General features: G+C 42.4%; 2 protein-coding genes across 4 annotated transcripts in view; one reads left to right on the top strand and one right to left on the bottom strand.

Moving 5' to 3' along the window:
* Window positions 1-3,225: 3,225 nt before the first annotated feature.
* Window positions 3,226-7,277, top strand: TSPYL4 (TSPY like 4). The gene has a single exon (XM_084775383.1). It carries the CDS (start codon window positions 3,435-3,437, stop codon window positions 4,659-4,661), a length of 1,227 nt encoding a protein of 408 aa, XP_084631509.1. The 5' UTR covers window positions 3,226-3,434; the 3' UTR covers window positions 4,662-7,277.
* A 5,022-nt stretch (window positions 7,278-12,299) lies between these two features.
* NT5DC1 (5'-nucleotidase domain containing 1) overlaps window positions 12,300-15,573 on the bottom strand; it is a 98,228-nt gene continuing 94,954 nt past the window's right edge. For 2 of the 3 annotated variants that reach the window (XM_084775381.1, XM_084775382.1), the window contains exon 12: window positions 12,300-13,803. In XM_084775381.1, coding sequence (XP_084631507.1) covers window positions 13,673-13,803 — 131 coding nt within the window. In that variant the 3' untranslated portion in view covers window positions 12,300-13,672. The remainder of the gene's footprint in view (window positions 13,804-15,573) is intronic. The other variant, XR_014777880.1, reaches the window with a different exon arrangement.

Genomic DNA, 15,573 nt, shown 5'->3' with positions numbered 1-15,573 from the left:
CATAATCTCCAGAATGCCAAGAAATAAATCTACTTTTTTAAAAAATTAATCTAGCCCAAGGTCTCTTGTTAGAGCAGCCTCAAATGATTAAACAGAGTTAGGAAGGTTGCTACGGCATGTGGTCTTAAGTTTTTAAAAAGTGCTTTCTTAATTATACAGTTTTTGTGTTTCCCATTGAATAGTATCGTTAATGAGTAGCAGACTTCGGAGCCAGATTATGTAGGTGCAGATCGTGGCTTTGCCATTTGCTGTGGGATTGTAAATCAGTTTCTCTTCAGTTCCACCTGAGGCAAAGTGGAAGTCATACTTTATGTAGCAGTATATAGTATACAAACACGAATATAACTCATGAACATATAACTAGAAATATTATTCTGAAAAAATCAACAGTTCAGAAGAATAATGGCATCTTGCATAAGTTTTCTAATATAATATACTTTAGTAAAATCATTTCCATTTGACTATTATATTTGGACTTCTGATAAACATCTTCTTTCCCAGTAAATAAAGTTATGCTATGGGTTTTCACAGAATTTTCTATGACTATTTTTGTATAGAATCATGTTATTGACATAGTATTTTCAATGAGGTTGAGATTCATTGCCAGTTGCCAACAGAACAGGCTCCATCATATAGAAAATGTCCAATCTATTAAAGTACCAAAACCTTAAGGTATGATTCACAGCTTCATCTACACAACTCAAACACTAGGAGAGACATATTATCCATTCTGACAAAAGAGTTTTATCTAAATCTAAATTTCGCTGGGCGGTGTGCACACCTTTAATCTCAGCAGTTGGGAGGCAGAGGCAGGCTGATATTGAGTTCCAGGACAGCCTGGTCAAGAGAGTGAATTCCAGGACAGCCAGGGCTACAGAGAGAGAGAAAGCCTATCTCAAAAAACAAACAAAACAAAACAAAACAAAAATTTAAAATTTCACATCAGGTTTTATGAAAACACTCCTATGCTGGATTAGCATCAATGGACCTGCTTGCTACGTAGCATTACCATCTAGCTGGGATGAGGAAAATAGTCATCATGAAACAAACAAGACTGTTAAAGAGTAAAACCTGGGCCAGGTGTGGTAGCTCACGCCTTTAATCCCAGCACTAGGGAGGCAGAGGCAGGCGGATCACTGTGAGTTCAAGGCCAGCCTGGTCTACAAAGTGAGTCCAGGACAGCCAAGGCCACATAGAGAAACATTGTCTCAAAAACCGAAAAAAAAAAAAAAAAAGAAGAAGAAGAAGAAGAAGAAGTAAAACCTAGAGAAGGTCTAAATTGGGCGTCAAAAGCCATAGAACTATAGGAATTTTGGGGACTAACAGTGCTGAGGTAGTAAACAGTATGGAAGGCTAGACACCTGTAATGGGAAGAGGCTGTTTGCCATTTATACACGTATGAATAACTTGATTTCTGGGTGCTTCCTGGGTCCTTGGCTATGAAACAATGCATTTTAAATGCTCAATGTAATTCTATAGACATTTAAAGAAGGGGCAGGGAGTGACATCTTAACAAGTGATTTAGGTGACAGGGATAACCAAATCAAAGACAGAGGCAGGGTGTTTCCAGCAGTAGAGAAATAAGTCTTTAAAACACTGAAATATACAAGAGAAAGAAGTCTACATGTGATTTTTCTCATTTTTTTTTTAATGGAGATATAGCAAACTTTTTTCTTCCTTTTCATTGTCCTGCAATTTGGTTCAGTATTTGATGTTTCTCTGAATCTCTGTTTAGGTTAAAGTCCAAGAGTGTTTGTTACTCTTTTAACAGCATGAAGTCTTTAGGTAAAGAAACAATGCAATGCTAAAGAATAACCCAGAAGTCACAAAGTCAATTACAGTACAATGTCTGTTACACAGAAAATAAAATAGTACATTGATTTCACCCCAGCAAGGCAAGAGGAATGTTTAAGAGAAAAAGGAAAGGGGGCCAAAAAAAAATATTTGCTATCTATGGAGTTGATTTTGTTTGTATATTTTTATTTTATTCAGATAATTGATTTATTTTGGGGGCAGGAAGATGCAAGTCTGGGTATACTGTCTTTGAGTAGGGACACCCAACTTTGAAGTAGGAAGAAAAAAATCAGACTGTATGATGTTTGTCCATGTTTCTGTCATTGCCTTCAGTCTTAGCTGAACCAGGGGCCATTGTTTCTCTCACAGAGAGTGATGCTGTTTTCTTTAAACCTCTATTCCCAGACTCTTATTTAAGCATAACCAAGAGTCCATTTCCCATGGCAAAGAGCTGTAAACCTTTGTTCTAGAAGGATTTGAAACATTAAATATGCAAAATTTAAGTCTTTCTTTGGTCTTACCTTTTTCAAGAATTAACAATAGCATTTTCAGACTCTGCCAAACTAAGAGGCAGTGGTGGTTTCAGATACACTCTCTAAACTGACATGAATTAAAGACCTTTCTTCTTTTAAGTAGATAATTTAAAGAGACAATAATTTAGCTGTCTGAGAAAAAAACCTGATGGTTTCTACCTTTACAAAAACAAATTTGGGCAAACGTTATTTGGCTTCGTCCCTATATGCACGAAGCAGAACCTAAGATCATAACCTAAGCAAAGAAACATTAATATGCATCGTTTTAGAAATTAAAATCCTCTGAGATTTTATTTCCCTCAGTAATATTCAAGGGTTAACTTGGTGCGTATGGCATGCTTGTGGCCACCTGTAAGAAAGGAGCAGCTTACTGTTTATTTAAGAGTGAAGAAATATCCACTTGCTTCGTCCTCGGCCAATATAAATAAACATCAAAATCTCTGCAGAAATCGAAGACCTTTGGAATGTCTTGTTTGCATGAAAATAAAAACAGCGACGACACTTCTTTTTCAAAATTTTATTCTGCGCAATCCCTCAGTAGCCGCCATTAATTTGTGTCCAAAATAAGCAAGGCCTGGGAGTTGGTGAACTCGATTTTCTAGTCCTGAGAATCTTGCTGAGATCTGACTTTGTTAGACAATAACTCCTTTTTAAACATTTGTTTTGAGACAACGGTTTAGATACTGTCGAAATTAATTCAGAGATTCAGGAATACACATAAATAAAATTCTGCCCCCATTTACGCAAACAAACGCAATTTCCCAGATATGTTCAATCTACAGCATCCTTAAAATGACCAAAAAGCAAAACCAACCACACACACACACACCAGTACCACCACCACCACCACCACCACCACCACCACCACCACCACCACCAAAAAAAACCCAAAACAAAAACAAGAAAACCCACTTGATTGACAAGCGAAATTACCTGGGTAGCGAGTTCTCGCGCTACAGTTAGATGCAGCTGCTGCCCTGACGTCACGGGTTGCCATGGTAGCACCAGCCCCGAAGGAAAGGGGGAGGAGCCAAGCACTCACTGCGGTGCTGCGCTGCGCCTGCAGAGGACAAGAAAGTCTCCTCTGCAGGGCTGACATCTGCCAAAATGAGCGGCCTGGATGGGGGCAACGAGCTCCCCGTCGCTAATTCCACGACTTCTGTCCGTGTCCAGGAAGATCTGGATCTGAAGCAGGATCAGGGGCTCTGCGAGGAAACCGACGCAGCGCGGGTGATGGAGGCTGCAGGTGAGGCCGGTGCGGAGGGAGGCGCGCCCCCAGATTCAGAGCACTGCGGCTCTGAGCTCTGCCTCGGAGTGGCTGAGAATAGCCGTGCTGCGGCAGCCGGAGAAGGGCTGGAGGATGCTCTGCCTCCACCAAAGGGCGGGGACGCAGCCTCCGCTACTGCGGCAGCCGATGACAGCAATAAAAATGGCTGTCAGTTCCAAGGGCCACGCAGCCCGACTGGGCAGAAAGCTCTGGAGGCCTGTGGTGCAGTGGGTCTGGGATCTCAGATGATGGCGGGGGTGAAGAAGACCAAGGAAATGACGGCTACCAAGTGCGCCATCTCTGCAGCCGCGGGCAAGGAGGGAGAAGCAGGGGCGGCGATGCAGGAAAAGAAGGGAGCACAGAAGGAGAAAAAGGTAGCTGGAGGAGGAAAGGAGGAATCTCGTCCCAGGGCTCCGAAGATCAATAATTGCATGGACTCGCTGGAGGCCATCGATCAGGAGCTGTCAAACGTAAATGCGCAAGCCGACAGGGCCTTCCTCCAGTTGGAACGCAAATTTGGGCGGATGAGAAGGCTCCACATGCAGCGCAGAAGTTTCATCATCCAAAACATCCCGGGTTTCTGGGTCACCGCTTTTCGGAACCACCCCCAGCTGTCACCAATGATCAGTGGCCAAGATGAAGACATGATGAGGTACATGATCAATTTAGAGGTGGAGGAGCTTAAACACCCAAGAGCCGGCTGCAAATTTAAGTTCATCTTTCAAAGCAACCCCTACTTCCGAAATGAGGGGCTGGTTAAAGAATATGAGCGCAGATCCTCCGGTCGAGTGGTGTCGCTCTCTACTCCCATCCGCTGGCACCGGGGCCAAGAACCCCAGGCCCATATCCACAGGAATAGGGAGGGGAACACGATTCCCAGTTTCTTCAATTGGTTCTCAGACCACAGCCTCCTAGAATTCGACAGAATAGCTGAAATTATTAAAGGGGAGCTGTGGTCCAACCCCCTACAATACTACCTGATGGGCGATGGGCCACGCAGAGGAGTTCGAGTCCCACCAAGACAGCCAGTGGAGAGTCCCAGGTCCTTCAGGTTCCAGTCTGGCTAAGCGCCGCCCTTGTGACAAGCTCCTGCAGGAGCCCTACCACCTCCTCGGCTTGGCCGGCAGCATGCAGCCTTCTGTCTGCTTTCTCTTCCTGTTGGATTGTGTCCTTTGGTTCTTCTAAGTCTCCCCAGTAGTTTCAAGATTGTGGCTTCCAAGTCTATGGTCGTCTTTCTCTGGGCCATCACGATGTTCTGCATAGTGTTAATGGTGTTCCAAGTGCATGGCCTTCGAACTCCTTTTACACCAAGCTCACACTGCTGTCCTTTGTGCTGCCTTCCTTTTGCATGGCTTGGTTCCTGTCTGTGACCATGGTCTCCTTCCAGTTTTTTTTTTAAAAAGTGGTTCTCCACCACAAGAAAGCTTGACACATCCTTACCAAGAACTAGCCAGGTTTCATACTGTCGGCTATGTTCCTGATATCTATGTACTGTGATGAACTGTGAGTTTGACCACTGCAAGATGGAACTGTATCCCAACCCAGCCCAACAGGACCTTCCAGGCTATCACCAGCTGATCTTCCTGGGCCTTTGCTGTTTATTTACCTTGCTTGTCACCTAGAAAACAAGCAGGTGGCTGGTGGGTGACTACTAGACATGAGTGAAGCAGCAGGTGAGACGTGTTTTCGCTTACCTCGCTGTACCTTCTGGTTACTGTGCCTCATGATCAGCCACTGGTGAGTAGGAAAGCCTGTGCCAATTGCCCGCAGCTCTCTCCTGGTTGAGCTTTGCACAGGCTGACGCTGTTCCTAAGGACCTAAAGCTCCAGGGCAGCACACAGGACTCCCTGTGTTACCCATGACCCAGGAGGCTGCTGGGCAGGATGTGTAGTCACATGCGGCTGTGCCCGAAGCAAAGCTAGAGTGGCTCCCTTGCAGCAGTTAGCTCTTCTGAGCCCTAGCCAGCACATTATTTTGAATCCAGGCAACTTTGTTAGGTAATCCCCACTCCCCCTTTCTGTGTCCACACCCGCTCTGGTTACGTCTAAGTTGCCTAGGTTGGGGCAGTTAGCAATCTTTTCTGGCACACAGAGCTTGCTATGCCTTTCTCTCTCTGACTCTTCTATTTTTCTTCCCCCCTTTATTTCTCTCTGGAGCAGTTACATCCTAGAGACAGAAAAACAAAACAGACAACGGGCTCCTTTTTTTTTTAAATTTGTTCTTCCCTTGGTTGTGTACAGGCAGAAAAAAGTACTGTAAAGTAGACCCCAAATCGCTTGCTGCCTCACAATTCCACCCTTCTCTTAGCAACGTCTGAAAATTTCAAGGGAGGCCACCTCCACTCTTCCCTCGTTCGTTCTAGCAGATACTGTGTTTCTTAGGCTTAGAATCTGAGAGAAGAGAAAGAAGAATCTCAGTGACAGACCCTGTGCCCCCCTTGAGCAGGATGTGAGTGAGTGCAACTGAAACAGCACCTGTCTCATCTTTCTTCTGGGGGCATCAGCCTGTAGAAATGACCAGAGAGCAACAATGTGCGTCCTCCTCCTTCCATTTTGCCTGACCTTGGCCCTGACTTATCAGCTTTTGAATTTCCTTGTTTCCATCCTAACAAAGGAGGGAGCTGGCTGGAGAGTCAGTGCATTGTGGGAGGCTCCAAGCCTCTTTTGAGGGATGTGTGGATATGAGGAGTCTGGATTAGCAGGACAAGTTCCAGTGGGTGTGCAGCAGTGCTGCTTGGGCTCCTGTAGCTGCTGCAGCCCTCACCTACTCTCTTTCTGATGTAAAGAGCATTTCAGGAGCTCCTCCAGGCCTCAGGAGGTCTGGATACCTTCAGGGGATGCTGGGCATCTAAGAGTAGGACTAGAGGGAAGAGCCCATTACAGAGTGAGTTTTTCTAGGTCTCCTGTGATGACTAACATACTGCAGGAGCAGGGTTGGGGACAGGGGTCCCTCAGGCATGTTCCAGTGCAGAGTGGGGAGATCAGATGGGCTGGGATTTAAGAGGGATACTTGGGAGGATTTTCCTATAGTTTTTCCTAATTGTGAACTTCACCAGTAGATCTTTTGTAAACAGATGTAAGTCGGTGTTTTTGTTTTTGTTTTTTTTCTTTTTTTCTTCTTTAGATTCTAGGAGTGACCTTTGTCTGTGGGAAATCAATGGTGTACACTCCTTATTCCACTGTGCTTGACCAAACCCTATTACTCCCTGTCAGCTGACTGGCAGAATTGATGTTTACAAGCCTGCCTTTTGCTTAGGATTGAGAACAAGTGCAATCATTCTGATTTCTATCCTTTGCAGTATGAAGACCCCTGTGAACATTCAATCCTAGATTAACTTGTTCTGGTGTCTGTTCATATATAACTGTATTCTTAGAAATACAATCCACAAATGTGATCTTTGAAGTCTGAAGATTTTGAAAACTGTTGCTATTGTCTTGAAAAAGTGATTTCAAAAAGAAAAAATGTAACTAGTCTTACTGGTATTTCTTGCTGTAACACTTGACGTCATGTTCTTAACCAGTGTGAGGAGTAGAATCGCTATCAAACCACCCGAGGATCTCAGTCCTTTGTCTTCTCCTGTGTGCTTGAAGGAAAACTATGTTAATGTTATGTTTCTTGTCTTCACCAAAAATAAATAAATAAATAAAATGAATAAAGAGCTATGCTCTCTGGGCTAATACACAGTTGGGCAGTGATGAAGTGTTTTACTTGTAGTCATAGGGCAACATGAACTGAGCAGACCAAATGACTTCTTTTCTTTTTCTTTATTTAACCAGCAGATGAGAGACTATGTAAACTGGTTTTGAGGCTGTACAGAGAATAACTAGGGGAGATGGGTGTCACAGCACACATCTGTGACTGCAGGTCTTGGGAGTCTGAGGGAGGAGGAGCTGGAGTTCAAGGCCACCTTGGGCTACAAAGCAACTCATAGGCAGCTGAGTACAAACAGGATCTATCTATCTGTCTGTCTGTCTATTATCTATCTATCTATCTATCTATCTATCTATCTATCTATCTATCTATCTCACCTAAGACTATATCAAAGGAAGGAAGGAAGGAAAACAAGAGATCAAGGAATGAAGCAGGCATGGGGCTGCAAGAGTAAACCAGCTGTTTGTCAAGTGATGTTGACAGCATGTCAGAGTCTATAATTTTCACTGTAGATAAAGCAGAACAGAAGCCATGTTAACCTGAAGCAAGTAAGTGGTCCAGTCTCATCAGAAGAATGAATAACTCTGTTAGACTAAAGCTGAGAATAAAGAAATGGCAGGGGGCAGTGGCATGCTCTGACTACGTCTAGGAGAGGAAAAAGACAGAGGCCACAAGACATGGTTAATTTACAAAAGAAAACCCAGCTCTCTCACATGTCCAAGCCCAGACATGATCACAACAACAGGACCCGCTGCAGACTCTGCAAGCTATACAACAGGTTTTAACTCAGCAGAAATCTTTGCTCAAGTTTCGCTTAGATGGCTAAAAAATTTGGTTATTGATTTTCATAAATCATGTAGCATTCATACCTTAATACAGATAATGCATAAGTATTTAGCCTCTAAACCTTCACAGAATGGTGGCTCAAACGAAAATTATTATGTTAAATGGAAGTTGTGAAAACTTTTAAGTGTGTCTAGATATATTTCAGTCACATACTCATATTTTGGGTCTTCCTGTTAACTGTTCTGTCTTTTGTGGCAGGGTGCCATCATGTGCGTAGCCCAGGCTGGTCAACTCTTGATCCTCCCGCTTCTGTCTCCCTAAGTGCCAGGATTACAGGTATGTGTCATTGAATGCTCCTTTCAAAGCACCACACTGTTGCAGGAAAATAATGTAGCACTCACAGATTCCTTGAGGACTTTGTTTCGGAAGGCTATTTTAAGCCCCTTAAGAAAAGACTTAGACCCATGGTGATGCTGTTAGCATAAGTGGAAACAAGGATGGCTCACAACGAGGATTTTCCCAATGATAACAGAACTGTAAGTGATAAAAATCAGTATAGGTCCTAAGTTACCATAACCTTCCTTGTGTTAGGAAGTACCATGCTTTTTAATGCATATAACTATGAAAGAAGAAACACAGGCTGGAAAGGTAGCTAAGTCGTTAAGAGCAGTTTTGGCTCTTGCAGAGGACTCCAGTTTGGTTCCTGGCACCCACATCTAGTGGCTCACAATCATTTATTTTGTTTTTTTGAGACAGGGTTTCTCTGTGTAGCCTTGGCTGTCCTGGACTCACTTTGTAGACCAGGCTGGCCTCAAACTCACAGCGATCCACCTGCCTCTGCCTCCCCAATGCTGGAATTAAAGGTGTGTGCCACCACGCCCGGCTTCACAATCATTTATAATCCAGTTTTAGAGAGCTAATGCTTTCTTCTGGCCCCCATGGGCATGCGTGTGTACATACAGACAAGCAGGTACACACATAAATAAAAATGATATAAATAAAAACAGCTTTTCATAATGTTTTAAAATTTGTTCAACCATGTTCATAGCAGCCTTATTCATAATAGCCAGAACATGGAAACAGCCTAGGTGTCCCTCAGTAGAAGAATGGATAAAGAAACTGTGGTACATTTACACTATGGAATACTACTCAGCTATTAAAAACAAGGAATTTCTGAAATTTGTGGACAAATGGATTGAACTAGAAATGATCATAATGAGTGAGTTAACCCAGAAGCAGAAAGAGTCAAATGGTATATACTCATTTATATCTGCATACTAGCCCAAGGGGCATGTCCCATGAAAGCCTTCACTAACCAGGAAACTGGGACAGAGGGGAGGACATCCTATTGGGGCTCTAGATGAGAGAAGCATGGGAGAATGGCAAAGTTGAAGGATCCAGAGGATCCTAGAAACCTACAAGAACAACATTATGATAGGCAGATTTGGGCCCAGGGGTCCTGCTCAAACTATGGCACCAGCCAAGGACAATACAGTCCATAAACTTCAAACCCCTACCAGATGTAGCCAATGGCCATGACATTCTCCACAGTTGAGTGGAGAGTGGGGTAAGACTTTCACACATACTCTGGTGCCTCATATTTGACCAAGTCCCCTGAATCGGGAGACCTGGTGGCACTCAGAGGAAGGATAGCAGGCTACCAAGAAGAGACTTGATACCCTATGAGCATATAAAGGGGGAGGAAGTCTCCCTCAGTCACAGTCATAGGGGAGGGGAGTAAGGGGAAAATGGGAGGGAGGGAGGAATGGGAGGATACAAGGGAGGGGATAACCACTGAGATGTAATATGAATAAATTAATAAAATTTTTAAAAAAGTGAAAAAAATAAAATTAGAAATGACTTATTTATTTCATGTAAGTGTGTCTGATGCCTATAAAGGCCAGGAGGCCACAAAAACAAAAGTGGGCTTCAGATTCCTTGCAACTGGAGTAACTGACAGCTGTGAGCTGCCCAGGTCCTCTGCAAGAGTAACAAGCACTCTTAAATGCTGAGCCATCCGGCTCTCTATCTCCCTCCTCTTAATTTTTGTGTTGCTACTTTACTTTTACTATTTTAACTTTTTATTATTGCGTGCATTTGGACACAGGGTGCCACAGCATGTCTGTAGAGGTAAGAGGAGAAGTTTGTGACATCAGTTCTTTCCACCTTGTCATTGGGTTTCAGGAGTTAAACAGCACATCCAAGCCATGCAGCAAGCACTGTCATCCCCAGAGCCTCTTGTCAGCCTATGCTCACCTCTCTTATCCAGCGAGAGACACTGGCACCTTTTATGAACCGTGAAATAACACTTAAATGTAGCTTAATAAAGCACTCCCTTGAAGCAGCAGTGACAAACAAGCAGGTGTGACAAGGGGCAAGGTCCTCCAATCTCCGACTGTCTTCGTAAGATGGAAAAGGTGAGGTTGGATGAGGTGGCTCCTCGGCTCAAGGTCTTTTAGTGGAGAACTGAGAGAGGACTTTTCACCTGGAGTTACTTTGCCCCCTACTCTTTAGTAGTCAAAAAGTATAATTTTTAAATTTTGGGCTTCTCAATTCCTTTTTTCTAAATAATTTTTTATTTTTTACATGTACATTTATATTATTAGACCTATATAAAATAAACTACAAAAGCAAAAGAACGACAGAACATTCAGGAATTACATTCATGTTACAGTCATAGTATTTTGGCTGTTTGTATTTGGCAACCTTGAAGAAAACATTTTCCTATCTCGGTGAGTCTAAAATTCTGACTATAACTCAATATCTATCATATCTCATCTCTATCAACTTAAAACATCTATCTAGACCTAAAGACATCTCAATCTCCCAAACAACTAGGTTGAATTGTGACACTCAACGAGTTGGTCTTCAGTCCCATCAGAGACTAGAGAATGAGTGAAATTAATTACCTGAGTAAAGAAGGAAGTGCATGTTAGTAGCTTCCTAATTTAATAATTTGAAAATAAAAATGACAGGGACAGTTTGCTGCCTGAACAATCACCCATAGCTGTCTAAAACTTTGGAGCATCATCTTCAGCTTTCTGGCCCAGTATATCTGACAGACATATTTGTGAGGCAGAAACTATTGATTTGCTTACCCTGTCTTGGCAAAGTTTGGCCATTGACTCTGCCTGCATCCAAGCTTGTCAAGTTTAGGTAGAATTCTGTCAGTGGTTGAAACAAGGACATTTTGCCCATTGGCTGGTTCGCCATGTCTGAAGCCATCTCCATGAGGAGGTTCACTGATGTTCATCATCATCTTTGAGGTAGGCTGGGTGCTGCTAGGAGTTAACCTGTCTTGTCAAAAAAATCATTAAAACAATATGAACACCTTTAAATGCCATATTATGTAGGACTCTGAGGTTTTTTGAAGACCTTAACTATTTAATCTGCCTATAGAATCATGCCTATCTGTTACATGTAGGATGTGTATTCTTGTGGTATAAATAGAATAGTAATTGAAATGACCACAATTTGATCAATTGACAATTAACTTGTCTAACTTACTTATCCTAAACAGCCTGCAGTAGTGTTTTCAAAGTACTGGAGGTAAACCTTGTGTTCTACTTGAGTGGTATAGGTACAATGCCTCATAATAGAGTTAAAAAAAAATATATATATATATATATATATATATATATATGTGAAGGATAATCTTAAATTTGAATTCTAAACCAATGTATCAAAAATAAACTTATTTTTGCATCAATATATACATTTCTATACCAATGAATTAAAAATAACCTTGAGTGTACAGTTAAGGCCTTAAGTTGAGGGGTCGACTCAACAATCCATTTTTTGTCGTATTTCCCTATGCACCTCCACATTCCCCCTTCTCTCTTTTCAGCCCCCATCTCCAAACCCAAGAAAGAATGATAAAGGAAATGAGAGAGATCCCTCAGTCCAACCTTGTTTTCTCTCTGGGTAAGTCCAACAATACATAACCAACAATACATAACCAAATCCCAGTGAGATTAAGCACCTAAAGTCCAAGAAAGCATCCAAAAACCTGCCCAACCCCCCCTTAAAGGAAGAGTTTCTCAGTTCTTATACTAACAGCCATTTGTAAGCATTGAAACAGGCATTCTTGAGCCACAAGATGGCTCAGTGAGTAAAAATGGTTGCTCCGAGTGTGATAACCTGAGTTTACTCACTGGGACATGCACAGTAGAGGTAAAGTGCGCGCGCGCGCGCACACACACACACACACATACACACACACGTAAAAAATAGTAAGCATTCTTATCCACTAACACAAGAAACACCAATAAGGAAAAATAGCTTTATTTTAAAATAAAGTGAAATCTCTACTTAAATCATACAATAGCATCTATTATTTGGCCCTAAGCTTGATTGCGCATGCTCATTATAACACTCCAATGACACTTTGGATATCAAATAGATCACTGTATATGTATATTTATTGGTCAACATTAAAGATACTGACAATAAGAAAAAAAGTTCGGTATCCTTTTAATTACCCTGAGAAATGTATCCTCATAGTATACTTGGGATTTATCTGAACTTTGCAAATTTTAAGAAAATAGTTTTTCAGTGCATATGTTATTATGCGAAATTCCAAGAAAAAACAGTGATGTTTTCTAGTTCTGTCCATTATGGACAGTGAAGTTAACAGGCAAAAGAGGACTCAGGAACTTACAAACATCAACGGAGTCCAAACAACGGAGTCCAAACTCTGTAAACATGACCTGATACAAATGCTGCTAACAGAACTTATCAACACCACCCAGCGCGCCCGGGCCCTGACCTGGAGTGCACCTATGAACTCTGACCTGGAGTGCACCTATGAACTCTGACCTGGAGTGCACCTATGAACTCTGGAGACTGCTTCTTTCGCTGTTTGTTACTCTCCCTTCCAAGGACAAAGCTGGAACTTAAGTTCAATATATATAAATTTAACTTCTTGCTAACGGGAGAAACGAATACTAAGGAAAAAGGCTCTATTGTCTTAAACAACCATGTCTCTTTGTTTGACGTATTTTGGGAAAAAAAAAAAGGAAATAGCAAAAAGCCTGCTAGCTTGGAAAAATAATCTGGTTTCATTAGATTCTGGTACTGGCTATCAATTCTGGTTACACTTTTTGATATGCACATATTAAAACTATGAATATTCAGCATACATAGGGTTTACTCGCCAGGCTTCAAATTATAGTTAAGACTCACAGTTGAGTTGGAAGGCTTGTTTAAAGCCATCGCTGGCCCCACTCCCAGCTTCTGACTCAGGAGGAATGGACTGAGGCAGTCAAAATTGCATTTTCAAGTTCTATGTTGCTCCGCGCTATCAGACTTGTGGACTAGGCTTTGGAAACTGCTGGGCTAGGTAGGTAGACAGATATACCCTTGTGTACATGTTTGTTACCATTGCAGGAGAACCCTCAAAACTGCCAGTGTAGAAAGTATTAGTCGTGTTCCTTTTTAGTCTAGGGCACTAAAAATATTAATATACTAAGAACTGTTAAACATTAATATGAGATATAAAAATCATTTATATTTTAAAAAGACAGATTGACAAGTATGCACTTGGTAAATTTTCATTGAAAAATTGTTCTTATAAATCATTTGCATTTTTTAGAAAATTAATATTTTTTTCAACAGTATGTCTGCTGCACATTTGCTTGGTTCATTTTTCAGTGAAGATTATTTTGCTGTCTGTGTCTTGAGAACCCAAGGTACAATGGGCCAATGGATAGTAGCCAGCTGCTTTTGAGTTGTTCGTAGAGAATCTTGTGAACTTATATTCCAGGGGTAACTCTGTGAGGGAAATAAGGGAAAACGTTATGTTTTGTAAGCCTCAACACTCCTTCCATAAAAACAAGGAGATTAAAGTTCAGTGTTTCATAAGCCGAACAAGGACAGTGATAGTGGTCACGTTAAAGTGGACAGGGAAATGGCCATTAGGCTTCACAATACACAAAGAACTGCGGCTCACTGAAGAAGGCTGGGCATGCGGGAAGAGCCTTCCCTAGGGAAGAGCACACCACTGCCTATCCAGTGCCCAACAGTGAGCCCCAGAAACACACGCACAAGGAACATTCTGTAGTCTAGATAGTTTGCATTTATGTATTTAGGAATACAGTATATACATACTTACATGTAATAGCACTTAACAAATACAGAGGTCAGGAATTTGAAAGAGCAATATATGGGAGGGTTTGGAGGCAGGAAACAGAAGGGGGAAATGATATAATTATAATGTCAAAAAAGCCAAAAGTAATTAAAAAAATTCAATGTTTGTATTTTTCAGAGTTTCATAATCTTGATACGTGTGCTACAGATAGGTTGGCACCATAAGGATACAGACTACAGAGTAAATATATTAGGGGCCACTGAGAGGCATCAAGGCTCAAGCAGTTAATCTTTATCAGAAAAACAAAAACAAAAACAAAACAAAACAACTGCTGCCAGCACTCAGGGAGGCAGAGGCAGACTGATTGCTGTGAGTTCGAGGCCAGTCTGGTCTACAAAGCAAGTCTACAGCCAAGGCTACACAGAGAAAAACTCCTGCTGCTGGGTAGGAAGGAACCCTGCTTTCCTGATATCAGAGAAAGCTAGGTTTACTGTGAAGAGGAACGCAGTTAGCATTTGTAAACAACATACTCTGGCTTCTGGGTATTTGAATAGGAATGGCATAACTATGCAACAAGCAACAGCAAAATGCTGCTTATGGTAACAGCGACGATTTGTTATTATTAAGAAAGATGGGGGGGGGGTAGCTGATAAGATGGCTCTACAGTTAGAAGCACGCACTGCTCCTCCTGAGGATCTGAATTGTTTCCCAGCATCTACATCAAGTGGTCCATAGCCACCTGGGACTCCAGCTTCAGGGATCTGATGCCCTCTTCTGGCTTCTACAGGCACCCCTCCCCCTACCTTTAAACAGCAGGGATGTTTGGAGAGCTGGCTCAGTAGGTAAGAATGCTTGCTCCCTGGGCAACCAGAGGACCAGAGTGTGGATTCCAGCATCAGTATCAGGAGGTTCAGGGGCCTATGCCCCCAGGCCCAAGGACTCTAAAGCCCCTTTCTGCCTCTTGAGCACTCACACATAGGTATGTTTACACAGTCACAGAGGCCTCACAGATATATACATAATAAATTAAAAAAAAAAAGGATCTGGGGCACCTCAGTTGGTAAACTACTTGTTACGCATACGAGGACCTGAGCTGGATCCCCAGGACCCACACTTGTCATCCCACGGCTGGGGAGGTGGACACAGACAGTGCTCTAGCTTGCTGACAAGCTAGCCTGCCTACCCTACTTGGTGAGTTACAGACCTGTGAAAGATCCCATCACAAGGGAAAGGTGGATGTTGCCTGAAGAACACACACACACACACACACACACACACACACACACACACACACTCATGCGCACACGCGTGCACACACATGTGAACACATGCATACGACCTGGGTATAGAACAGGTAAACAAAGTCAGACAAAAAGGTCACAGGCCTAGTGAATCATGAGACCGTGGAATCTGCAAGATGTGTGTTGCATCTCTGCAGTAGCAATGTCTCTGGT

This window comes from Acomys minous (assembly GCF_964271855.1).
Source record: "Acomys minous genome assembly, chromosome: 3".
Taxonomy (NCBI): domain Eukaryota; kingdom Metazoa; phylum Chordata; class Mammalia; order Rodentia; family Muridae; genus Acomys; species Acomys minous.
This window is presented reverse-complemented; position numbering and strand designations above follow the sequence as displayed.

Excerpts from the sequence above, each read along its gene's own strand:
- TSPYL4 (XM_084775383.1), top strand. The coding sequence starts at position 3,435 with ATGAGCGGCCTGGATGGGGGCAACGAGCTCCCCGTCGCTAATTCCACG.